Source organism: Arvicola amphibius, chromosome 11 (assembly GCF_903992535.2).
Source record: "Arvicola amphibius chromosome 11, mArvAmp1.2, whole genome shotgun sequence".
In the NCBI taxonomy this organism is placed as follows: domain Eukaryota; kingdom Metazoa; phylum Chordata; class Mammalia; order Rodentia; family Cricetidae; genus Arvicola; species Arvicola amphibius.
In genome coordinates, this window is record NC_052057.2 from 10,445,453 (window position 1) to 10,472,294 (window position 26,842).

A 26,842-nucleotide genomic window follows, 5' to 3' on the forward strand; every position below is an offset into this window, starting at 1 on the left:
TACTGGGAAGCAATCCCTGGTGTTGCAAAAGAGACACCAATGCTCTTAACTGGTTATCCATCTCTCCAACCCTCCATAAATTACTAATATTAGAATATGCATGCTCAATAAATCATTTTTGATCATGATTATGAACAAGGGAGCTGAAATGAAATTTAGGAAAATAGCTCTGATAGAGTCATAGACTGGAACTTTCTAGAGGTGACAATTGTATAAATTGAGTTCTAATGAGAAGTACAGTACTCATATTTTAGGATTGCTTTGAACTTTAAGCACCTAAAGTCTGAATAGATAAAGTAAAACAGATTTTTTTCTTGTAAGCAGAATCTTGAGCTTGATTTGCCAGCATTTTAATATAATCAGTGTGTCAGAACCACATGGTTCTGTCTTCAAAGTTTATCATAGCTATTGACATTATATTTGCAAGATACCCAATACAAGGAAGATGGGATTAAAAAACATCTAATGTTTTTTTTAAAAAAAAACAAACAAAAAAATTTCATATGGAAATTAAACATATCCATAAATATAAAAAAAACAAAAAAATTTCATATGGAAATTAAACATATCCATAAATATAAAAAAACCAACCCATCTAATGTAATTAGTTTGTGTCAAATTATTTTAAGGAGATTTGGATGTTTTGTACAATTTCTGAAAAATAGACAAATATGATGAAATGTCATGCTTATTCAGAAATAATAGTGTATTAATAACTGTGAATGATTATGAGAAAAGATTGTGGTATGCTATTTAATGTTCACAGCTGTAATTATCAATTTCCTTTTGGGTATCTTCTACTGTGTCAAAGAACAGATACTAAATATCTTTGCTGAGAGTCCTGTTTTAAATCTGGTTAGGGATTCCACCTGCAACTTTCAACATGAGCCAAAGAGGATACTATATTAGTATCCACAGAAATGGGAGAGAAGAAACAATAACTTTGTATTATATAGTCATTTTCAGAAAGAGAAAATAATAGCATGATAAGCATAAAATTAAATACAAGCAAAAATTGTCATAATTTTTATAAAATTGCATATATTATTTTGTATTGATTGAAAGGCAAATATTTGATCATTTCTTTCTACTGTTCTAACATTGGAGTCATTATGTAAATGCGATATAATTTAGAACACATCTCAAATGACTGGTAGAATTTTTCATTGTGAGTCACATGAATTCTTTCTAAGCTCAGGTGAGGTCTTCCTGATTTATTTTCAAAGTTCAAGGTCATTACGCTTTCTGATGCTGATCATATATTGCTTTTAGGTTGGCTTGGCATCCAGGGCACCTGACTGCTACTTTCCGGCAGACCACAATCCCTATTTGTTAACTTCAACTCAGTATTTGCCAACGGGTATAACAGCTGACCTCCAGTGGAATCCTGCAAATACTAGAATCAGGCTTCCATCTAATCCCATCTCCAGTCTCCGTGTGGAAGTAAAATATCACAAAAATGAGATGCTACAGTTTAAGGTAAGTTTCACATAAACTTTATTTTTAGGAAAGATTAAGCAATTTAATGTTCTACTTGCCTTCATTAGAACCTGCATATGCAATGTTAGATATAAGGCAAATATGCAGAATCAGGCAACGGTTCTAAATGCTTTATTTTTTGGACATATTATTGAAAACAGGCACTCTATTAGCAGCAAGAACAAACTCTACTCTGATGTCACTGTTTCTTTGCCATAGATTTACGATCCCCATAATAAGAGATATGAAGTTCCAGTACCAATTGACCTTCCAGAAACCCCTACAAGCTCTTATGAAAATAGACTCTATGATGTTGAAATCAAGGAAAATCCTTTCGGCATTCAGGTTCGAAGGAGAAGCAGTGGAAAGCTTATGTAAGTGACTAAATTATTTGATACAAAGGATGAAATTTTTAGTTTAAAAGAGCAATATAGTAACAATTGGAGTTATATTAAATATTTTTTTCCAGTTCTAACACTTTTAAATAACACTCTCATAGAACCATATAAAAATTTCTTTAAATTTTTTTTTTATTCTTTAGGTATGATTGCTTTGGTTAATAAATACTAGATTCAGTATTATAATTATGTATAGCAAATTTGTCCTAAAATACATAATGAATGTTGATAAAATAAACAATTATGAATGTGTTATGTAAATGTACTTTAATGTAAAATGTAAATGTAAAGTGCAGACGTGTAAAACTGTTTAGAGTATGCGATCTGTAGCCTGACACTTATTGATGAAAATAATATGAGAAACATCTGTGTTAATGTTGTGGTGAATAAATGTATTTAAAATTTCATCCTGTTTTTACCAATTGTATCAAATATAAAGCATTTGCATTTAAGCTCTCTATGAATTCTTTTAAAAGATAGCAGGGTGCTATCATGTTATATTTCACACAATAGTACATAACATATTTTACTTATTAAGCCTTTAACTTAGTCAAAAGAAAATATAAATTACAGTAATTGTGTAAATGAATTTGATACCTGGATGTAATTAAGGGTATGAGAAACAACTCTTTTTTGGATCACAAAGATAGAATTAACATTATTGTTAAATAATTTTGCACACATTTACATTGACAGGCTTGTTTCTTTTTATTTTCAGCTGGGATTCTCGCCTGCCTGGATTTGCCTTCAATGACCAGTTCATTCAGATATCTACCCGTCTACCATCACAATATCTGTATGGTTTCGGGGAAGCAGAACACACAGCATTCAAGCGAGATTTGAACTGGCATACATGGGGGATGTTCACAAGAGATCAACCTCCTGGTGTAGGTACCAATCTGTGACTACCTACTGAGGCAGACAAGAGTGGGAAGGGGATCTAGTTTGCTCCTTTACCGGGTAAAAGTTCAAGATTGAAACTATACGAAAGGTGCTAGAGATTCGCAGAGCTGGCGCAGTGGTTTTCTGTAATATAAAGAGTGTTATGATAATTCTTTGAAAAGAGTTGAGAAGATACAACTTGTTGAGCAATTTTTAAAACTTATTTTTAATTTATATATCTTAAAAAATAACTGGTTAGTTCGAGACCAGCCTGGTCTATAAGAGCTAGCTCCAGGACAGGCTCTAAAGCTGCAGAGAAACCCTGTCTCGAAACACCAAAAAAAAAAAAAAAAAAAAAAAATAACTGGTTGAGTCAAGTTAGTGCTTTCCATATGGACATGGCCTATGAACATCATCTAGTGGCGCATGGGGAACCTACTAGTGGCCTTTGTAAAGAGTGATTCTTCTCTCTTCCTGGCACTCATGAATGGCCACTCCCTTTCCTCTGAGGGTGGCAGACTTGGGCTCCCCTACGTGGTCTATAGATGGATCCTTTGCAGACAAGGGCAGGCACTGTGAGTTCATGTTTGTAGCACACATGTTCTTTTGAGAGGACAGCATGTCAGAGACCTCTTCTCCATTCCGTCCCTTGCAGCTTTTGTGCCTCATCTTCTCAACTGTGATCTGAGTCTTCTAAGTGGAGTTAGAGATATAGATGTCCTATTTGTGACTGAGTAGTCACAGTTGCTTAGAATAACCATCTTGAATAGTGATACATTTGTGCGGTAAACACAGCTACCCGCCATGAATGATAAGTTTCTATGACGAAGATTGGTAGCAGTTCAAATATATAGATATAAACATTAATTGGAAAAGCAATTTGACAGCATGCTCATTTAGAAAAGCAACATCTCTAGGTTCTCTGCTAGAGTCTACGGCTTTTCTAGTCATGGATTTTGATCATGTTTATAATACTAGGCCTGAAACCTTCCTGTGGGCAGATCTCAAGCCTAATCAAAACAGCACCTGCTCACTTCCGTATACTAGCTTGTTGCTATTGTCCAATGTGTAAATCTTGCCAGGTGCATCAATATTGTATCACGTAAGTTCTAGCAGTGGACAAGACTACTGATGTCTTTCCTAACCTCAGACACCTGAATAGTACCTTTCAGCATGTATGAAAACTAACCTGTTTCATACATTACCAGCCACATTAAACAGAACATGCTCAATATTCTGGAAATAATTGCTCACAGTATTTATTTATTTGATAACAAAACACATTTTCTTAATAGCTAATTCATTAAACAATAAATATTAATTATATTTATTCCAAATATATCATAAATAATTATGTTCTGAACACTAGCTCACCTTCATTTTTACTTGTAATTGCTGCTTGAAAAATACATTTAGGAACAAATTAATTGATGTTGCATTCATTTTTGTGGTGATGTGCACATCAGTTGCTGCCTTTACTGTACTGAAATTGCATCAGCATTTATTTGAAGGAAGGCTATATTAAAATCATTTCCAAATAACTCTTCAATTTTAATATAATAATTATTCGATTAATAATTTTATCTTGATCTCACATTCCAGGAAATTACTAAAATTCAGGTTTGGAAACACAAATTACATGGAAGTTTGTTTCTTTATAAACTTTTTCTTCTTGACAGGTTGACTATTTACATCAGTTTATTTCCAGGATGCTTTATTTTGGGAAAAATGCTGACTTACAGATAAAGTGAGATATTTAACTTCTTGGAAGAAACATAACTACTGTGGCATCAGGGTTGTTTGTCAGTTATTGTTACGTAGTCTATGGATGTTCATATTTTCATATTCATTTGCATGCTCTATGGAAATAGTAGTTTAAACAAAAGAAGTAATATATTTAGATGAAGAACTACATTTATTTATTCAAGTACTGTACCCTACTAATCAGGAATATGTTAACATCCAAACTCAATCATAATAAATTTGAACAACCTGAGTTAGTTTATACTTTGTTTTTTCTAAATATTCATTATGTTTTTCTATGTTTCAGTACAAACTGAATTCCTATGGATTCCATCCTTATTACATGGCTTTGGAAGATGAGGGTAACGCTCATGGAGTTCTGTTACTGAACAGCAATGGAATGGGTAAAGCTATTTTTGTTGAATTTCCTATATTAAAGGTGTAAATGTTATCCAATAACAAGTGAGTTTCTCACATATAAATAAAAATTAAGTCTTATTTTGGATTTTCAGATGTTACATTCCAACCAACTCCTTCTGTAACATACCGCACAATTGGAGGAATCCTGGATTTTTACATGTTTTTGGGACCAACCCCAGAAGTTGTAACACAGCAATACCATGAAGTATGATTGTATATGCATTTAAAAACTATAAAGTTTTATTTATAAATAAATATAAAGTACTTCTTTCTTATCACTCATAATATTTTTGTAGGTAATTGGCTTTCCAGTCATGCCACCATACTGGTCTCTAGGATTTCAATTATGTCGTTATGGATACAGAAATACTTCACAAGTTGTGGAACTGTATGAAGGCATGGTCAATGCTCAGATTCCTTATGTACGTATACCAATGAATGGATCCTTTAAAGACAGAAGGAAATACTTAGAGACTATATTCTTTAGAAACAAATTAAAAATTTGGAAATAATGCTCATATTTTGGTAGCATCTTAATAGCTGCATGTGGGATTTTTATATATCTTTGTCAGATATTTAAGTAAGGAGATATAATAGTCCACCTTTATCTACTATGCTCCTTTAGTAAAATCCTGATCTATTCTAAGCAAAACACTTCACATTTTTCCCAGAGTTATGGGTCGTACAGTCATACATAGTCTTTTTATATTTGAGTAATCTATAGTATCATTTAGTGTAAGAAGTTTGAAAGAGCTTGCCTTAAAGCTGTGTGATTTGAGCCTTAAGATTTATAATTGAAGCACACAAAGCTAAATGGCAGGCTTTACAGAATATCTTCTTTCTACACTGCTTAGAAATCAGTTTACTTTTATCAATATAAAGAATTCTAGTAACACATAAATATTGTAGGATATAAAGTTTCTATGTAAGTGATCATTTTATATTATGAACCTTCCTATATGAAATTGACACTGATTCTATATCAGAATCTTATAGTTCTAACTGCATTATTATCAGAAAATTAATTGCATATATTAAAGGGACAGTGTATTTGAGTTGATATTTGAAATTGAGGTTTATCCATTATTATCATAGAGTTTTTTTGCAAACTGGAATAATTAAGGGTAATTTTGATTCAGATAAAATGGTTGGAAAATTAGTTGAGACTCATTTGAAATTATCATAATAAAATTCAAATTTGATGGCTTAAATATATTTCAAAATATTTAAATGTAAGCAATGCATTATTTAAGTAATTTCAAAAATCAGTTTGATGTGTTTGAAAAGAAATTTCATAATAACTGATATAACTGTAAGTAATTTTCCTTTTTGTCTCTGATAAAATTATCTTAAAATTTTCCCACATGATTTATGGTTAACATGAGTACAAAAGTATTTCTTTGAGCATGCATTGAATTTCAGTTCTTAACTGACCATATTACCATAAAATCATAGCCTTAAAAATATTTTTGTGTTTGCTTCACATGGAAACCGATATTGAAGTATTGCTGATTTATAATATTTACTTCTCCAATTAAATTATTGCTGAACCATTGACAAAACCAATCATCTCTGTAAAATTGTTTTTAGACTATGTTTTCTTTTTTCTTATTTAACATGCATCTTTATATAAAGGTGAAACTAGGCACAACCTCAAAAGAGCTCTTACCAAATTATCCCTGTTACCTATTTTAGGATGTTCAATATACAGACATTAATTACATGGAGAGGCAACTAGACTTCACAATTGGTGAACGATTCCAGGGTCTTCCTGAATTTGTTGATCAAATAAGAAGTGAAGGAATGAAATACATTATTATCTTGGTCAGTATTTATTTTTACATGAATTATATTCTTTGTTTGTATTTTCTCTTCTAATATGAGGGTATAAAAGCTTTTCAAAAAGAAAAAAAGAGTATAACTTTGGACATCTTCAAGGCCTGGAGATGACTTAGTAGTTAAGAGAGTTGCTTCTTTAAAGTAGACCCAAGCTTTGATGCCATCACTGTCTTGGGTAGCTCACATTTACCTATAACTTCAGCTCCAAGGGAATCCAATACTCTATCACGTGTATACAGGGCACACATGGTGCGCGTGCACACATACATACACAAACACACACATACAAGCACACACACAAATACAAATTTTAAAATAATAAAAAAATTCTAGTTTTGAACCTTCCTCCTACCTATTAATTTTTTTTTATCAACGTTTTCTTTTATTTACTTAGGCTCTTACCATTTACCTTAAACTAAGGTAGATGTGTAAAGATTCATGTCAAGTGATGGGTAGTAAAGGCAAGTTGTGTTCCAGTTACCCCCCCCAAGTCAAAAACTGGCTTCGGTTTCAAAGACTAATAGTAGATATTTTTGTCCTGAAGTATTTTCCAGGTGTTCTTTTGAATTTGCTCTGTTGTTTTCTCATTACAATTTGGCTTTCCCTGGGTTGAATAAAAATACTCAGTGGAAAGGATAGTTTGTGAATATATTTTAGGGGGCAAGCCATACAACCAGGCAGTCATGAAACCAAAAAACGCTCAATAAGCTTGCTTGAGTTTCTAACAGATTTTCTTGCGAATTTCTTAGAATATAGCTGTGGTATTGATGTTTGGTCATTTCCTCAAATGGTGGCAGAACGTTATGACAGTGTAGAAGAAGAAAGATACATTGTCTCTGAATAACCACCCAACATGCTATAGGTTAACCCAATACATAGTTTGTTTTAATTTTGTTTTATTATTTGCTTTGATTTTAGGATCCAGCTATTTCAGGAAATGAGACGGATTACCCTGCCTTTGACCGAGGAATACAGAAAGATGTCTTTGTCAAATGGCCTAACACAGATGAAATCTGTTGGGCAAAGGTACTTACTATTTTTAACTTTAATAATTTTGAAAATGCTAAAGATCTTATTTCCTTAAATATTTTAAAAGAATGTTTTGTGTGACAGAAAAGATTTTATAGCTAAAATATCATATATTCAATCGGATCTAAATCATTAGACATAAATATGGAACTCAAACAAACCCTAAAATCAAATTTTTTCATCATTCAATTGCAATTTATTAAATTGGACATATATTTTGTGTTTTATAATGAGACTTACAATAGTGGAGTGGCTGCTCATATGCTCTGCTGGGGCAAGTGCTTATGCATTTTTACTTTTGTTAAAAACATGTGCAGTGGTTTGGGCATTTGCCATTCTTTTGCTTTGAGAACTGAACTTAAAGGTCAACAATGAAGAAGGAAACTTAATCATTGGACTTTACTAACAGTGACACTGAGATCGGAGTGAGTTATGGCAACATCTGGATTTGCTTTCCATTTAATATTAAGGAAGCAAAGGGAAGTGAAGGGAAGAAAACTCATAATGACCTTTACAGCAGACCAGACTTTTGCTGGTGCGTGAAGGATATGTGAAGACCAGTGGGAAAGCAACGAGGGTGCAGAGTAAAGGGTTGTCAGAAATCACAGGCTGTGTAGTTGCCAGTGGGAGGGACGGAAGTCAGGACTTGGCCACACCTGGAAACTTTTTCTGTGTGAACTGTGTGTTGCAATAGAGAGAGCTAAGTCAGAGTGCCTCTTTTTGCAGCCTTCTGGATTTCATAACCCATTGTAAATTTTAGGAGTTTCCTGGGAATTTTATGAATAACATATTTCCTGGAACCTTGGGCCTATTTTAGGTCAACTGGGCTTTGGCCATTTTTCTTTAATATTCAAGAAAAACATTCCCAAGCATACAATAATGACATATAAGAACAGAATAAATTTCACAAATTCCTGTGATTGTGACATAATCTACAATTATATTTTTGGTTTTTTTGGGGTCTTTTTTTCTAAATTACTAATTTCTGGTTGTTGCTTTTTATTGTTGTCACTGGATCAAAAGTTATGTGTAGCGATATTAATAAAATCCCAGTATCAGATATTGGGGTTCAACCTGAAGACCAGAAAAGCAAAGCAGTCAGCCAATGGCTCTTACCTCTATTAATCCACAGAATGAGACTGAGTCTGAAATCAATCCCATTTAATATTCCTCTTTTGTGCTGGTATTAAAGGCATGCACCACTAGTGTCTGGCTTCTATGGTAAAAGAGTATGGCTAATGGAATTAAAGGTGTAGGTGTGTGCACCACTGGCTGGTCTCTTTGGCTGATCAGTGTGGCACACAAATTTTGGTCTGAGGTAGAGGTAAGAGCCGGCAGCTGATTGCTTTGCTTTTCTGGTCTTCAGGTGGAACCCCAGTATCTGTCTCTGGGTTTTTATTAACCACGCTACAATTATATTAATTATGAAAGTGGTAGAGTTCAAGCGCATTTAGACACAAGTTTAGACACAAGTTAATTATATTGCACCTGTGGTAGTTAAAGGGGAGGCAGATGAAGGAAATAGACTAATTTTCATCATTTTTTCCATGAATTCTAAAAGTATTGTAAAATGAAATCGGCATAATATACATATAGGGATTGGAAAGTCAAGGACAGGAAAGTTAGAGTATGCCTCTAATAACATATTCCTAATTTTTATAGCAGTCATACCTTCTTACTTTGAATTATTAATTCACTTATACGTTTTGACAGGTTTGGCCAGATTTACCTGGTATTGAAATAAATGAGAGTATATCAGAAGATGATGCTGTCAATGTAAGTTTTGTATACATTATAGCTAAAAAATAATAATCAGAATTTGGAATTTAAAGGTCATATTAGTATATGATTGAATTTGAATATTTTCCTTTAAGAAGAGGAAACTTACTTTAAAATATTTTCTATTGGATTAAGTTTAACCAATTAATTTTTAATCAAGCTTTTTTGAAATATGAAATTTTAGGAGTAAATAAATGAATCAATCATATGTTTTACATTGTTTTCATAAGGCAGTAATATTTAAGATTTTTATCTTACCTTTCTTGTCTTACCTTAGCAATGTTTAGTAATGAGATGCATTTTATATGAAAAAGAATTTTACATACCTGGTTATTAGATTGATACCTTACGTTTTTTGTTGGGTACCTAATATCACTCGGCATAATACTCCTAGATTCTAGGTGATGACAAAGAGAAGCATTATCATGTTTATCTCAAAGAAAATAGATTTTCATACACAGAGGACATTCCCAACAGATATCAGTTGCCAAAAGCTCCAGCACGTGGTTGGACTTGGTGCACATTGCCACTCACTATGTTGGGATTTCAAACGACTTGAACTTGCACAGAGCTTGTGTATGCTGTCACAACCCCATGATTCATATGTGAAACTCCTCTAGTTTGTCTAGAAAGTTTCTGGTGGCCATCTACCACCTCTGAGGCTTCCAATCATTCTGCTTGTCTTCCACTGCAATCCGTAAGATTCTCTCTCTCTCTCTCTTTCTCTCTCTCTCTCTCTCTCTCTCTCTCTCTCTCTCTCTCTCTCTCTCTCTCTCTCTCTCTCTCTCTCTCTCTCTCTCTCTCTCTCTCCCCTCTCTTCACTATGATGTGTAGCTTTGGCTGTCCCGGAACTCACTCCGTAAAACCTGCCTGGTCTTGAATTCTCAGAGATCCACCTGCTTCTGCCTCTTGAGTTCTGGGTGTGCGCCACTACCTGGCAAGCTGTTCTCTTATCACGCGCATAAGTTTGGGAGATGCTTTCTCTTTCTCTGTGAACTTTTATTCCTTTCCTTGTATTACACATGTGTAACTAGAGAATCTGAAGACAACGTTCTGTTCACATATGCATGTTCTCTGAACACTTTTTGGTTGTTGAGTATGCCTCTCAATTTTCTTTTATTTAGGCTTCCAGAGCACACGTAGCATTTCCAGACTTCTTCAGGAACTCCACATCAGAATGGTGGACAACAGAAATTTATGACTTCTACAATAATCAAATGAGGTTTGATGGCTTGTGGATTGTAAGTGAGCTTTTATGATTTTATTTTATATTTATTCTATAGCAGTTTTGTATATCTGATAATGATTATATTTTCCTGTGCAGGTTAGCTCACTCTTTTTTGCTGAATTTTATTATACAAAAGAATGGTAAAAATATACCTTTAACAGTTTAATATATATGTATAACTGTAACTTTCTGGGCTTCTCAACTTGACTAAGCAATCAAAATAGCCTATGTTTCAGGTTACAAAATATATTAATCACTTATTTTATTACCTAATGAAAGAATGTCACACTCAAATATTAAGCTTTTACAAAAAAGTGATACCTTTCAAACAACTTTCTTATCTTTGTCAACGCTTAGCTGTATAGTTTTGAGATGGTGTAAAAAGAATCTATTTTTCTTTTTGTTTTTTTGGTTTTTCAAGACAGGGTTTCTCTGCAGCTTTTTTAGAGCCTGTCCTGGACCTAGCTCTTGTAGACCAGGCTGGCCTCGAACTCACAGAGATCTGCCTGCCTCTGCCTCCCGAGTGCTGGGATTAAAGGCGTGCGCCACCACTGCCCGGCAAGAATCTATTTTTCTACAAGTAAATATTTAATTCAGGAGAGCATACATGATGCTTGTCTAGATTTCTAGAATGTCATTGCTTGTTTTGATGCTTTGCATATGAAAACCTGAATTGTCTTAGTTTTTAAAGAAGGAAGATGTAATATAGCTACTGCTATGAACATATACATGGGATAGAAAATTGCCTAATATTCAATTAAAAATGAGCATTTATTTGATATTCAAATATTGAAGTATGAGGAATGTTTTATAAATATAAATTATTCTTTATAATAAAGAGTTATACACAGATTAGCGAAGACTGTTCTCAGGTGTGGGAAGTCATTTCATAAAAGTTATTCAGGTTTGTGTCCATTTTGCAGGATTACAGAGACTAATCCATGTGCTCAGTAGAGAGACTTCTTGTTTCCTGGCTTTTGGGCTGAGATCAAGTGTAGAGAGACCCCTTGAAATTGTATAGATTTTATGCTACATTTGTATGTTAAAAAATAAAACAGCTGATGTCTCTTTAAAGAATGGTTAGAGGGGGAGAAGGTTTTAAGATATATAATATTATAAATTTATATCATGGAAGCATTTTACTCAATTCACTCTTACATGCATTATTTACAGTGAGGAATACAATATTTAATATTTTTTAAAATTAGGCAGATTATAGAACTCACTTTAAGTATTCTGAACTAAACAATACATCTTGATGAAATGTATTATTATTTTGAAACGTGGAGCAAACAAAACACTTTTCAAACCCAATTAGTTTATTTGCACTCCAACACTCCAAGTTAATTTTCTGGAACTCCCCACCCCCAGGTATCCCACTGTCTCAAGATCACGACACTTCTGTTTCAGTCTCCTGAGTTCTAGAGTTACAAACTTGTGTTACCTATCAAGGTTTTCAAATTATTGTTTTCAATAGATTTGTAGTAAAATGCTTCAAACCTCTTACTTTATTTTTCAGGATATGAATGAGCCTTCAAGTTTTGTAAATGGAACCGTTACTAATCGATGCAGAAATGATACACTAAATTACCCACCTTATTTCCCAGGTAGAATTTGATGGCTATACTTTTAATAATATGGCACCATTATTCTTTTTTATTGTGTAGGTAGACCTTAAGTTGCAGTAAGTGGAAATTAATTATAAATTATTAGTAGTCAGTCTCACAGTGAAGTGTAACCAACCTCAGGTCCAATATCTCATAATTCCACACTGTTTTGAGTAGAAAAGTAAATATTTTCTCTGTACCCATGATTCTTAATTTAATTTTTTTGTTCTGGTTTCTTCAGATATTCTATCTTAAAGTATTGGATACATGTTGCTCATTAAAAATTGTTTGTAGTAATTATTCATAGGAATGGGAAATGGGAAAAAAAATATTCTCTGTCCACCTGTGCTGTGGTGACAGTTGATGTCTGAAAAGAAGGAACAAACACAAAATTTGTTGAAGACAACAGTGGTTTTGGTTCTGAGATTTGTAATTCAATTGAATTCTTTTAATGAAAATATACTGAGTCAGTATTTTTCATTTAAGTGAATAAAAAGCAGTAGAAATTTCAGGGATGGAGATTGAGTGCCTACTGTTTTTCCAGAGAATTCCAGTTCAAATCCTAGCACTCACCCAGGGCAGCTCAGAACAGGCTATGAAACTCCAGATCCAGAAGATCCAATGCTGCCTTCTGAACTACATGGGCAGTTCTTCTCATGTGCATATGCACATATACACATAACTAAAAATTAAAAAAAATCTTAAAAATTGTATGTAACTTCCATCAGTCCCATTCCAAGTGGACTTGGTGGTCTCCCATTAGTTCTGTCCTGCCGTCTCAGTGGGTGAACGCATCCCTCATGGTTCTGACTTTCTTTCTCATGATCTCTCTCCATCCGCTCCTCATCAGAACTTTGGGAGCTCAGTCTGGTGCTCCTATGTGGGGCTCTGTCATTTTCTCCATCCAATGCCAGGTGAAGGTTCTATGGTGATATGCAAGATATTCATGAGTATGGCAATAGGATCTGGACATTTCTGGCACCCTCGCCTCAGCTGCCCAAGGACCTAGCTGGGGGCGTCTTCCTGGACACCTGGGAACCCCTCTAGAGTCAGGACTCTCTGAGGGTGGCTGATGGTGGAGGCTGACCGAGGAGCCAAGGACAATGGCGATGGGCTTGGTCTCTACGACATGGACGGGCTCTGTGTGAGCCTTGTCAGTTTGGTTGCTCACCTTCCTGGACCTGGGGGGAGTTGGGAGGACCTTGGACTCAACATAGTGTAGAGAACCCTGATGGCTGTTTGTCCTCAAGAGGGAGGGAGTGGGGGTGTGGGTGGAGGGGAGGGGAGGGAAGGGGGAGGAGGAGGGGAGGAGATGGCAATTTTTAATAAAAAATAAATAAACTGGAAAAAAAATTGTATGTAACTGAGCAGGGCGGTGGTGGGACACAGTTTAATCCCAGCACTCGGGAGGCAGAGCCAGATGGATCTCTGTGAGTTCGAGGCCAAGTTGGTCTACAAGGGCAAGTTTCAGGACAGGCTCCAACGCTACAGAGAAACTTTGTATCAAAAAAATGTATGTAATTGACAATGTACTCATGTTTTAGATTTAGATCTTTTTAAGCAAACATAAGATTCAGTTATTACTGCAAAGATCACTATGAGACTTAAATTTAGTATACACAAAATGTACAAATGATTAAAAATTAATAATTATTTGAAAGCTCATAATCTGCTTATCAAAAATAAATGAGTGGATGTAATTTTATCGTTGGAGGGAAGGAAAGCCTGTTTTATTGGACACATCAGGTAGCTCACAGTGGTATACGGTGTTTCAGATATTTATAAAAACAAGTTTTGCACATATTCACCATAACAAAATGTTTAAAGCTTTGGGCGATCATTACGCTAATGACTCTGAGTTGATTGCGATCCAGTTTAAACGCGATTAGAACGTTTCCTTGCTCTTCATGCTCTCCAAAGTGTAATTCTATTTTCCTTGGTTTTCCCCAGAACTGACGAAAAGAACTGATGGGTTACATTTCCGCACCATGTGCATGGAAACGGAACAGATTCTTAGTGATGGATCGTCAGTTTTGCATTATGATGTGCACAATCTCTATGGATGGTCGCAAATGAAACCCACTCTCGAGTAAGTAATGTTTGTCATTTTCTTCTCTGGCTTTCTCGTTCGTTTTTATATTGATGATATCAGCTTCAAGGTTTCATATTTCAAGAGTCTTGCTAAATTTCTTTCTTTTCCAATTGTTCTTTGTAAATTACTTCTTTCTTCATAAGTCTTAGAAAAAATCATTTCTATCAGTCAGTTGAGCAATCAAACAAAACTTGTCTTTCCTCATTATATTCCTATGGTTTTCTAAGCCTTATTTATTTTGCTGTTCAAAATATGCTTAGCATAATATTTGGCGAATAATGTTGAATGTACAAATGAGTAAATAAAGATAGAGTAAATTTGTAATTAAAACTAATTATTAACATAATCAGTTAACCTCCCACTGGCATTCAAAGAAACCTTCAGAATATTCTAGATTATGTCAAATTGGTAGCTACCACTAACCATCCCATGAATAACAAAGCAGCATGATGAATTGTTGGAGATAAGCAGATCATAATAATCAGTGTTACTTGTTGTGACCCAAACGATATTTAATTCTAATAAGAAACTTAGTATTAAAATTAGTTATGCATGTGGGGTGTCATCTTCTGAGTTGTTCTTTGTTTGTTTTGTTTTGTTTTCAAGACTGGGTTTCTCTTTGTATCCCTGGCTGTCTTGGAACTCACTCTGAAGACCAGACTAACCCTAAACTCACCACCTGCCTTTGTCTCCACAGTGAGATGATTAAAGGCATGAATCACCTCTGTCCATCATCCTGAAATACTTTTATATTTTGTATTCATAGAAAGATTTTGAGTATCATCAACTTTTATTTCAGTTGATAGAACATCTATGTATATAGGGAGAGAGGGATGAGAAAACATTTGAATAATGACAGAGAAAAGAAAAGTGAAAGAAAGAGTTGCATATAATATAAAGCAATATATTGTTGCATTACACTTTAAGCTAGAATATATTTTAATATGCACAAATCATCAAGGCTACTTTCTTTAAGGCTAGAAAAGAAAGAGAAGACTAATTAAGAACAAATTTGTATATTTTCTTAGTAAGATTTCACTTGGGATAAATTCCACAAGTACAATGATTCTTTTTGAAAAAAAATTCCGTTAAATCTGTCCATTCATCATTTACTATAAAGCAAGGGAGGCCTTAGCAAATATATTCTTCAGATTGATATGTACAATAAAAGTGGCAGGTTGTAACTGAGAAGAGCCACGTCGAGTTGTCACATCTACACTCCTATTAAATGCTACAAGTTTAAGTAGAATAACATTCTCTATTTGATTAATTTGCTTAATTGATATAATCTATGGGTAACTTACATGCATTGGAAGGTTTAGAAAGGAAAATTTCACATTATATGTGTATTTCACTCTAGCAAATATTAGGAGGAAAGAAAGTGATCTGTCATGCCTGGGAGTATTTTACTACATAGTGAGCGAAAACACAGCTGTGAAGGGCAGGCTGAGATGGGAAACCTGACCATAGAGTAGATACTGTGTTTCCATGGAAGTTGTTTGTGTGGAAATATGCCAGATGTGGTAACTCAAGCCTCTAATCCCAACATTAGGAAGACAGATCTCCGGGTTCAAGGTAAGCTTGGCCAGCAAAGCAAGTTCCAGGACAGCCAGGGCTACACAGAAAAACTCTGTGTTGTAAAACAACAACAACAAAAGAAATATTTAAAAAAAATAGCTAATGTAAACATGCAACTTATGTCTTTTTACAGTGCAATACGGAAGACCACTGGTTTGAGAGGGATAGTCATCTCTCGGTCCACATATCCCACGGCTGGTCGATGGGGGGGACATTGGCTTGGAGACAATTATGCAAACTGGGATAATTTGGAAAAATCACTCATTGGTATGAGATCAATTATCTTCTATCATATCATTGTTTTTTTAAAGTTTTCAATAAACATTGCTTTGCGTTGTGCTAGATAAATATTACAAATAAATTGTAAGAAATAAAACAGTCACATAAATTTATAACACAGGACACCATTGAAATGTTACTAGTCAGGAAGGCTTAGCAAAGAATACAAATGATCAGAGAAACAAATGACTGATGAGACCTAGCGAGTTCATTTGGATAAACATCACCATCCATATTGGACCCTGTTTCTTAGTTGAAGAAAACATGAGCTTGAAGAGACACTATTATAAAACTAAGAAGGCCATCTGTAGACATCATCTGCTAGAGAATAAATCACTGAGAAACGTTCAAGAAGGAAACTCATCAAACTAAAGTCTTTCCGACAGTAGATACATGGCACATCACTACATCATTTCAAACCACAAATAAATAGTTACTGCTTTGATTCTCTACTTAAATATTATCGGCTAATGAGAGATTCATTAAAACCATATTTAGAATAACTTTTTTATTATTTAGAATTCTTTTTATTCTTTTTATTATAACAGCTGATAAACATGCATTCTCTTTTGTTGAAGGCATCATTTTTAATATAATAATATAAGAATAATTATATTTGTTTTATATGGTAGATAATGGTTAAATAATAGTAGAAAGACAATTTATTTTTCAAAATGAAAGTGAGGAAAACACTACTATTTTGTCTTGATTCACCATGGTGTGCTTATAGCTTACTTGTGTTTAAATTATGTTATAATAATATTGTCTTTAAGCATATGCTCTCTTATTTTAGAGAATATAATTAACACCATTAAGTTCAACAAGTATGGTTATAAGGGAATAATTCATTATTATACCAAAATGTTTCATTTAATAAGAACTTACATTGAAGAGAGCATCTTCATTAATAAAATAAAAATATATTCTATTCTAATTTTTAGGCATGCTGGAGTTTAATCTTTTTGGGATACCATATGTAAGTAGATCTATCCAGTTTACATTTGTAGTCTGTTAACTATTAAGAAACAATAATTAATATGCATTAAATATAACTATCTTTTAGGTTGGAGCAGATATCTGTGGTTTTTTCAATGATTCAGAATATCATCTCTGTGCTCGTTGGACGCAAGTTGGAGCCTTTTATCCATTTTCAAGAAACCACAACATTCAGTTTACTAGAGTATGTAATTACTACTTTGTGTCTGTTTGGTTTATTGTGTTTGTTTTTCCCTTACCCATCCTTAGATTGTTTGTTGTTTTTTATTCAATCATATTTTACTTGACAAAGTTTTAAATGAATTTTTAAAATACATTCATATTTATGAAATATTACTTAGTTCATCTTTTTAATGCGTTTAAGACCTGTAGTACACTCAGGGCACATGGCTTGGATCTGGAACACCCATACTACAGCTGGTCTATAAGATTTTGGAAGAGTTAGGAGAATATCCTACTATAGAACTTATTCCACACTGGGACAGAGCAACAATCAAAAAAATCAGCTATAAACAAAATTGATGAGGTGTCAGACATTTGCAGTGATGGATGACATGGGAAGAGTTAAAATCAATTATTTAAAGAACAAGTTGGTAAATTGAGAAACAAGAAAAGGTAGCATTAATTTGAAGAGCAGATTTCTGTGCAGTGTCTAACACTGAGAGTTATTAACTTATTTGCAGGCTTATTTTGAGTCCATTATACAGGGCTTAATTTCATGGGAAACTGTGAACAGTTAGAGTCAATATCCTACTAAGTACTAGTTGGTACTAAACTTTTAGCTAGTAGTGCAGAGAAAAGGTAAACTGAGCAGAAAACTTATCAGTCAAGGTTGACATCAGAAAGACACAGTCCAAACATATTTCCTAATCAATGGATGTGAGCTGTGCTGAGAAAATTTTGTGCCATCTCAATTTTACTTGAGCTAGAAGAGGTAGATTTATTGTCTTAATAGTCAAAATGCAAGGATACAAAGCAATTTAGGACTATATTCTGAAGCAGTTTGAAAGACAGGCAAACTGTGAAGAAATATTTTGAAGAAATTTGAAAAATATAATAGAAACTTGTTAGTAGCATAGGAGATTAAGACTAGAGGAAAAGAGCAGGGATTAAGAAAGGCCCAAGTCAAAACAGAATGACTTAGAGAATATGTATCGAGAATATTCAACTTGTTTAAGTATGAATTAATTAACAAAACTTAACACTCTATGACACAAATACATTATAACAATAGAACAAAAATTGAGATTAAGTAACTTGGCAATAGCCTATGATTTTTGTCTCTTTCTACTACTTGACTATGAAATTACTGAAATATATTATGTATCAATAACTAACATATTATACATAGGATCACACATAATTTGATAGTTGTTGGGTTGGTGTAGTTTTAAGTTAATAGTGTGTCTGCCAGGGATAACACCAGGTTATCATTTCAGCCTTATTTCCCAAATCTAAAAAAATTGGAATCTTCATAGGCATGATGTAGCTCGAAAAGGTCCCCCAATGATTGCTATCAACAAGCATGAGAGGTGTTCTTGGCAGTTGTGAGGGACTGCAGTTTGTCTACATGACAATTTAACTATACAACAAACGCTGTCCCTTATGCTTTCCTTAAATGAACAACAATATTTTTATAAATTCTTAATACTACTTCACCAATATTACTCTTTTGAATTGAGATGTATATACCAAAGTAGACCGAAATGCTGTCATTCAAGATTAGTATACATACTTCTCCTGTGTTATTAGTACTGTAATCTATTCATTTCATGTGTGAATGCATGGCATGTGAAGCCAGCATGGTGAGCTTGACTTATCTCTTGGTATATTTCTTGGTATTTGGTACTTATCTCAGGCCACTTTTATGTAACAAGCCATATAATTTCCTTGCTACATTTCACATTCCAGTGAATTCCACATTGAGTATTACAATAGCTGACAATGCATTTATTTTCTTTTAAAATATAAACTATATTTCGTGTTATGTTTACTTATGCTTGTCTTAATTGCATTATCTTTTAAAATACTAATATTGCACCTCTTTCATTCTATATAAATGATGAATGTATTTAGGATTTTTGTAAAGGCAGTTCTTAGCACATGATATTGCTAATAATTTGTTACTTTTTTTTTTGTTTTGTTTTGTTTTGTTTTTTTGGTTTTTCGAGACAAGGTTTCTCTGTGGCTTTGGAGCCTGTCCTGGAACTAGCTCTTGTAGACCAGGCTGGTCTCGAACTCACAGAGATCCGCCTGCCTCTGCCTCCCGAGTGCTGGGATTAAAGGCGTGCGCCACCACCGCCCGGCTTAATTTGTTACTTTTATTCTTCAATTTGACTGTTAAGATTTTAACAATGAAGCATGGCTGTTTCATTATGTTTTCTTTTAGAGGCAGGATCCTGTTTCCTGGAATGAAACTTTTGCTAACATGTCAAAGGAAGTTCTAGAGATCAGATACACCTTGCTGCCCTATTTCTACACGATGATGCATGAAGTCCATGTTAGTGGCGGCACTGTCATCAGGCCCCTAATGCATGAGTGAGTACAAGACCTATTTGATGCTTCCACAAACAGCTTTCATTTGCTTCAATCTATTACATATCCTAGCACAATATTTTGTAGTTGCTTTACTATATATTTAGAGCTAAGAAAGCATTTATAGAATAAGTCTAATAAACCTTCTAATGTAGACATTTCTTGTATAAAATGCCCTAATGATTAAAAAGTAATACTTATTTTAAGAATACCGCTTTAACTTATTCATAAAGCATTTTGCTTCTCAGTTCTCTAACGATTTTAACTGAGTAGTTAAATGTGGTGGCCTGCCAAATTTTATTATTGACAAAATAATAAAAATCACAACTGGGTAATATAAATTAAGACCTAGTACTCAAAATGAACTTATCAAAATAACAATTTTCACTTGTATGCCTTCACTTTGGTTAAAGATTAAAAGATATGGCAAATAAGAAACCGTGGGGTGATCAGCCATTAATGGGACACTGATATAGTACCATCTTCCCCAAAGCTCAGAAATTACTGTAGGAGAGGGAGAAAGATTGCGAGCGTCAGAGGTTATGGATGACTACAGCAAAACACACACACAACAAGGCAGCTGCGCATATGAACTCACAAGGCTGGGACAGTCTGCACAAGGCTTGTTCAAGCTCAAGCCAGAAAAAAATCCAAGCTTGGAATGGGAATGTAGATAGGAAATCCTACTCTTACACTCAAGATTAATCCCTTTTGCATTTTTAAAATTTGATAGTATGGTTATGGATTCTGAACATTTCCTTTGTCCTACTAAGTAAGAGCATTTCAGTCTTTGTCTCATGGGGACTACCACAAGGGGTTAACCCCCACTGTTATTTTACCACTACCCTTGGTTGCTAATGAAAGAAAACAAAAGGAAAATAGCATGAGAAATGGGAACATTGCTAGTGTCTATTTCCAAATTTGTAACATCTTTTTCAATGTTAGAAATCAATTTACATATGCAAGAATCTTTAATGATATATTGACATGGCAGACAATATGAAAAGCTCTAAGATGGGCAGTCTCCCCGAGCCCACCACGTTGACATTTTAATCTTCATTATTTGGACTAAGTATTCCCTACCCAGCAGTGTGTCTCCTAGCTTGTAATGTCGTATCTTAGTACTTTAGCTGTTGAAGTGGCCTTTCTAAATCACTGGTCCTCCCTTAATTTTGTTATCTTTGTTTTTAAGAGTATTTACACTTTGGAAACAGGATTTTACTTTGAATACTTGGAACTCATTAAGTTTATTCTTCATCTCATGGCAATCCTCCTGCCTCAGCTTTCATGTATGGGATTACATATGTAAACCTACAAAGCTTGTCTTAAAAAATACCCTTCTTGGGAAGGGGAGAGGCAGGGAGGGGGAGCAGAGAAAAATGTAGAACTCAATAAAAATCAATGAAAAACTCTTCTTTTAAAATTTAGAAACAAATTATAAACATCCATATAGTAAAAGTTTTACAAACTTTTGCAGGCTGTTTATCATTTCTGCTTCTAATATTCTGATCCTTTACTAGGAAAAATGAAAATTTGGCCACCATAATTAATAGAGTTTTTCATCTTTTGTAACCTTGCAAAATCAGCCCATTTCTGCATAGGACATCTTGAAAATAAATAGCAATATGAGGATAAAAATGTAACCAGGACCTAAGGATACACTTTTAAAAAAATGATTTCTCTTTTAAAAAATATTATGTTGTATTTTGTTAGTTTTTAACTAGAAAACTGTTAACACTTGTGCCGAAATCTCGGTGTATTAACTCCTCTATATAAACTCTACATTATAGTTACATTTTATTATACTGTTCACATACTGCTTAACAATCCTTTTTTTTAGAACATTTAGATGTGATTTGGTTTTACTCAGAAGTATATACTGTTTCACACTGTCTTTCAAACAACAAATAAGTTCTTTGTTTTAACTATACATGAGCATAGACTTTTGTTGAATCCACAAAGTCCTTTAGAGCAAACTGGGTTTGGAATGAGCATTTTATGGTGTTCAGAAGAGAATAAGTTCCTTGGCTTAATTGAAAACTTTGTGATTCTTTTGTGAAGGTTCTTTGATGATAAGAAAACATGGGAAATATACAAGCAGTTCCTGTGGGGTCCAGCTTTTATGGTGACCCCTGTTATTGAGCCTGTAAGTGTGACCATGTATTTATTCATAAAATGATTTGATTTGATTTCAGATGATTTCAATGACTTTCTTTTTCAATTCTAGTATGTGACCACTGTGACCGGCTATGTACCTAATGCTCGGTGGTTTGACTACCATACGGTAAGTTTTATAAGAATTCTTAGAAGTTAACTAACCTGAAATATATATTTGAATGATTATATGATAAGCTCTGATTCTGTTTATTTTCCACTAAAAAAATTCAAAGTTAGTAATATACTGTTAATTATTACTGACAGCAAATTAACATGCCACGGAACAATCATTTATTATACTCTAGTGTTTACACAGGTATTGCTTTGCTTTAGCAGGTAAACACGAAAGATTATACTATATTACAAACATCTGTTGCTCTTTTGGTTAGAAAATTTGGCCACCATAATTAATAGAGTTTTTCATCTTTTGTAACCTTGCAAAATCAGCCCATTTCTCTATAGGACATCTTGAAAATAAATAGCAATATGAGGATAAAAATGTAGCCAGGACCTAAGGATACACTTTTAAAAAAATGATTTCTCTTTTAAAAAATATTATGTTGTGTTTTGTTAGTTTTTAACTAGAAAACTGTTAACACTTGTGCCGAAATCTCGGTGGAGATCTCCAATTGCCGTGCACCGCGCCCCCGTGTCAGCGCTCGGTGCGCTGACATCCAGTTCACAAGTTTCAGGCAAGGGGGCTGGAGGTTAAAATACACAGACACACACAGACAGAGAGACAGCGACACGGGTCATCCTTGAATTCCCCAAGAATGCCCCCTTTATTGTGTTCAGGGGCAGATTATATAGGGATAGCCACGCCCCAGCCAAACCCACCAGCAACCACTCTCCTGCCATCAGGAACTCCTGAAGGTCTTGTGCTCAGAGCAGCTGTAGGCACTCAGTTCAGGGATTACAAGAAATTCAGGATCTGGGGGTCTCACTGCTCCCGACAACTTGACTTCATGAATGTGTCTTCTTACATTCTTACATTACTCATTGCCTCATGTCCATGTTTCCCATCCTTCTCCTTACCAGGGGGAAGATATAAAGGTCAGAGGACAACAACAAACATTTCCAGCTCCTTTTGATACAATCAATCTACATGTTCGAGGAGGTTACATTCTACCGTGCCAAGAACCCGGGCAGAGCACATATTACAGGTAAGTGAACTGTTTTTAAAACGATCATTTCATTTTGTAATATATCCTGCTCTAAAGTCAGTAGTTAGAAAGAATCTGTCCTTTTCCCCTGTGATCCTGCTGCAATAACACAGATGCTTAATCATAAACAGAAGGCATGGCAGAAAAAGAGCTTCTGATGAACTTCAGTTTTCCCTGCTCTGTAGTCCCACTGGGATGCCCTGCTGTCATCCTGGTAGATCCTGCAGTTAAATACCCATCTTTAGCTTGGACAAGAACATTCTTTCTCTTTAGTATAATGAGCAGTAATATATGAATAATGACAGTGATTAATAACATTTCAAGGTCTGACGCTATCTTCCAGAATCACCTACCTAAAAAATTTATTTAAAATGTAATTTCAAAAGAAAATTGCTAGTACCTCTACACATGCAACATGCATAAATGTTGAACACTCATGAAAAATGGTCTTCTAGTGACATATCCCCTTTATAAATAAGGCTCTCCTGACTAAATACAAACTAAATCTTCATGACTCGGTGTATGATATGCAGAGGTATTTGCAAACTAGTACTTGATCTTTTGAACTACTGCCTAAGAAAGATCATTATATCTTTATTTTCAAGTATGACATGAAAATAACAGCTCATAAAAACCTTTTTTCTGGGTTTTAATTGTTTGATTTTTATTTTTTGTCTTTGAGGTAGGATCTCATATATAGAGAGACCTTGAACGTTACTTGCTATGTAGCACAGGATAACCTTCATCTTCTGATCCTGCTGTCTTTTCGTTCTTGAGTGCCGGGATTACAGGTGTAGCCCACCCTTCCTAGCTTCTGGAAGAATAGTGCCCACACCAAGGGATTTATGTGTGTTGGGCCAGCTGTCTAAGTGAACCATATTACTAGAACTGAAAACAATATTTTCCTAAGGCTTTCTAGAATACAAATGTGAATTATAGAAAACTAAAAGGAGGATTTACACGCTTCAGTGTCTTTGCCATTTCATAGCCTCTTTATTATAAATACCCCACCATATATGATGAACCTGCAAGACCTTAGTTTTCTCTGGTTAATGTTTTCTTAACTTCTATTCAAGTTGATATTCTTATATGACTAACATAAAATATCCTAGTCCGTAAACATGGATACAATTATGTATTTCTTTCTTGTAGTCGACGGAATTACATGAAGCTCATCGTTGCTGCAGATGACAATCAAAGAGCACAAGGAACTCTATTTTGGGACGATGGAGATAGTATAGGTGAGTTTCCCACTCCCCAGATGAATGGAGCTGACAGCATGCATCTTCCCTATATTGTGTTTGCTGTACGTAAAAGCTGAGCACAAAGCTACACAGATCATTTAAAGTTAAAAGTATATAATTGCTTGAAACTGTACACACAATTTAAAAAAAACTTAAAGGCTCCTCTCTTACTTTAAAATTCCTTAATCTCTGTATTAAAAGGTAAATTAAGTGAAATGTGTGGGCGGGACTTACTTATAGCAGAAGCTATCACAGTGTTGTTTACATTGACATGGAAGGTCAATAAGCCAAACATGCCATGTTCCGTGTGCATAACTGATGTCCAAAACTTATCTCTAAAATCAGCAGATCTCTGCAAAGCAGACAGAAATATTTAGTCTCTTTGCTGTGTTACTATTGATTTTTGTTTTGTCTTTTTTTGCCTTTCTTTTTTGATATTCAATAAGTTTTTTGTTATTGTTTCTAATTTTACCATAACATATGAAATAATCTAAAATTTACTTTCATAATTATGTCTCAACATCGCAAGAAACAGCTAAATCTTTCAGCATGTCTTGCTCTCCCTTGGCATCAGGCACACAGAAAGGTTTTGTTAAGAGTGAGTATTCTGAATGCTGTGAAGATAACTCAGCTTTCAATGTACTTATCTTTAAAACAGGAGAATCTGATTTCTGTCCCAAGAACATACCCCTCCTTTCCCCCATTCATGGTAGTTTGTCCCTGCATTCCTACACTGAAGAATTGGTTTATTCGTGTGTTTGTCTTATAGCAGTTTGCCTCTTTCTAAAATGAGAATAACAACAAAAATAATGATCATTATGATAATAACAATACATGTCTCCTACAGTGTTTCTGTTACTGTATCTAAAATTTGTCACACAGAAAGTCTTTTGTGTTAGCTATATTTTTATTGTGGTTTGATAGACTTTAGATAAAGTCATGGCTCTAAATAACATTTTTTATATGTTTTGTGTGTTTGACTTTAGCTAGAAATGCATCAGTAGAATATGGCTCCATTTTTAGTTAGAAAGAAAAAATAAGAATGCTAGTATTTACTATTGTTCTTTGAAAAATAAAATCACTTTATATTTCTCTCTCTCCACAGACACTTATGAAAGAGGTCTATATACCTTGATAGGATTCAATCTAAATCAAGTACGTAATACCTTCTATAATCAACGGTACTAAAAATGTGTGGAGTTTAATTTCTGTTCATTATATAAAACACATGACAATATACTGGAATCACTGATTTGCTATACAACAAGGTTCATTTTGGTTCACAGCTATGTATTTTTCTGGCTATTTACTTGAATTTTTAAATGGAGTATTTGCTTCTTTGTCTTTGCCTTTCTAGACAACGTTAACAAGCACTATACTGAACAAAGGATATATAAACAAATATGAGATGATACTGGGAGACATCTATGTGTGGGGGAAAGGAACAGCCAGTGTCTCTGACGTTACTTTGATTTATGATGGAAATACACTAAAGCCTTCATTCACTCAAGAAGCAGCCAAGGAGGTGAGTGACATATGGATATTCTTGACAGTAGCATGCCTCTGTAAAACATCTGAATGACTCCTTATGTTCATCGCCAGGACTAAAACACAATGACAATTGTTGGTTTTTTTTTTTTCATTTTAGTTTTTTGAGACAGGGTTTTTCTATAGATTTGAAGCCTGTCCTGGAACTAGCTCTTGTAGACCAGGCTGGCCTTGAACTCACAGAAAACTCCTCTGCCTCCTAAGAGCTAGGATTAAACCACTACTGCCCAGCCAAAATAAAAAATTAAATGTGGTGTTTGCCACTTATTCAATCTAGTTACGCCTTCATATTTATTTTTATGCTATTATCCTCAATTTAATGGCAGCTATTTTATAATTTTCTTCATATAAAATAAGCAATATTAATTTAAATTAAAACACCAAATTACTATCACGAGGAACAGTTCCTCAAGTACTGTCTTCAATAGAAATGTTTACCTTTGAGCATTGCATGTGTCTTTCATAAAAAAATAATCTGTGAAGTTCTTTCAAAATTAATGTAACTCTGCTTAGCACCATAGATGTTATCATGAGAGAGGCAGTAGAAACTCTGACCCAGGCATCAGGAGTCTTGTGTCAGAACAGCACCTGTGGTTACAATGCCTTTTTATTTTCCACTGTAATTTTAGATTTTTATTCTAAATTTGGCAAATATGTAAAAGTATGTAGGTTCTCAAGTTCCTTCACATTCTAGTTGTATGAATTTGTGACTCAAAAGTGTGGATTTAATACAATATATTTATTTAAGAAATCAGTTAACTGTGTTTCCTTTGATTAAGGTCATGTGTTCATGACTCTAACTGTGAAGAAAACATACTTTTCAAATTTGATATTGTATGAAAAGAG

General features: G+C 34.2%; 1 protein-coding gene across 1 annotated transcript in view; it reads left to right on the plus strand.

The window, feature by feature from the left end:
* Positions 1-26,842, plus strand: part of Si (sucrase-isomaltase) — a 67,203-nt gene that overhangs the window by 38,723 nt on the left and 1,638 nt on the right. The window contains exons 26-47 of the mRNA XM_038347729.1: positions 1,273-1,479; positions 1,699-1,853; positions 2,596-2,764; positions 4,810-4,906; positions 5,015-5,127; positions 5,219-5,344; positions 6,618-6,746; positions 7,680-7,787; positions 9,504-9,566; positions 10,694-10,810; positions 12,317-12,404; positions 14,355-14,493; positions 16,208-16,341; positions 17,295-17,329; positions 17,417-17,533; positions 19,739-19,887; positions 21,946-22,030; positions 22,112-22,168; positions 23,080-23,204; positions 24,357-24,445; positions 25,554-25,603; positions 25,806-25,973. Of these exons, the coding sequence (XP_038203657.1) occupies positions 1,273-1,479; positions 1,699-1,853; positions 2,596-2,764; positions 4,810-4,906; positions 5,015-5,127; positions 5,219-5,344; positions 6,618-6,746; positions 7,680-7,787; positions 9,504-9,566; positions 10,694-10,810; positions 12,317-12,404; positions 14,355-14,493; positions 16,208-16,341; positions 17,295-17,329; positions 17,417-17,533; positions 19,739-19,887; positions 21,946-22,030; positions 22,112-22,168; positions 23,080-23,204; positions 24,357-24,445; positions 25,554-25,603; positions 25,806-25,973 (2,520 nt within the window). The remainder of the gene's footprint in view (positions 1-1,272; positions 1,480-1,698; positions 1,854-2,595; positions 2,765-4,809; positions 4,907-5,014; positions 5,128-5,218; positions 5,345-6,617; positions 6,747-7,679; positions 7,788-9,503; positions 9,567-10,693; positions 10,811-12,316; positions 12,405-14,354; positions 14,494-16,207; positions 16,342-17,294; positions 17,330-17,416; positions 17,534-19,738; positions 19,888-21,945; positions 22,031-22,111; positions 22,169-23,079; positions 23,205-24,356; positions 24,446-25,553; positions 25,604-25,805; positions 25,974-26,842) is intronic.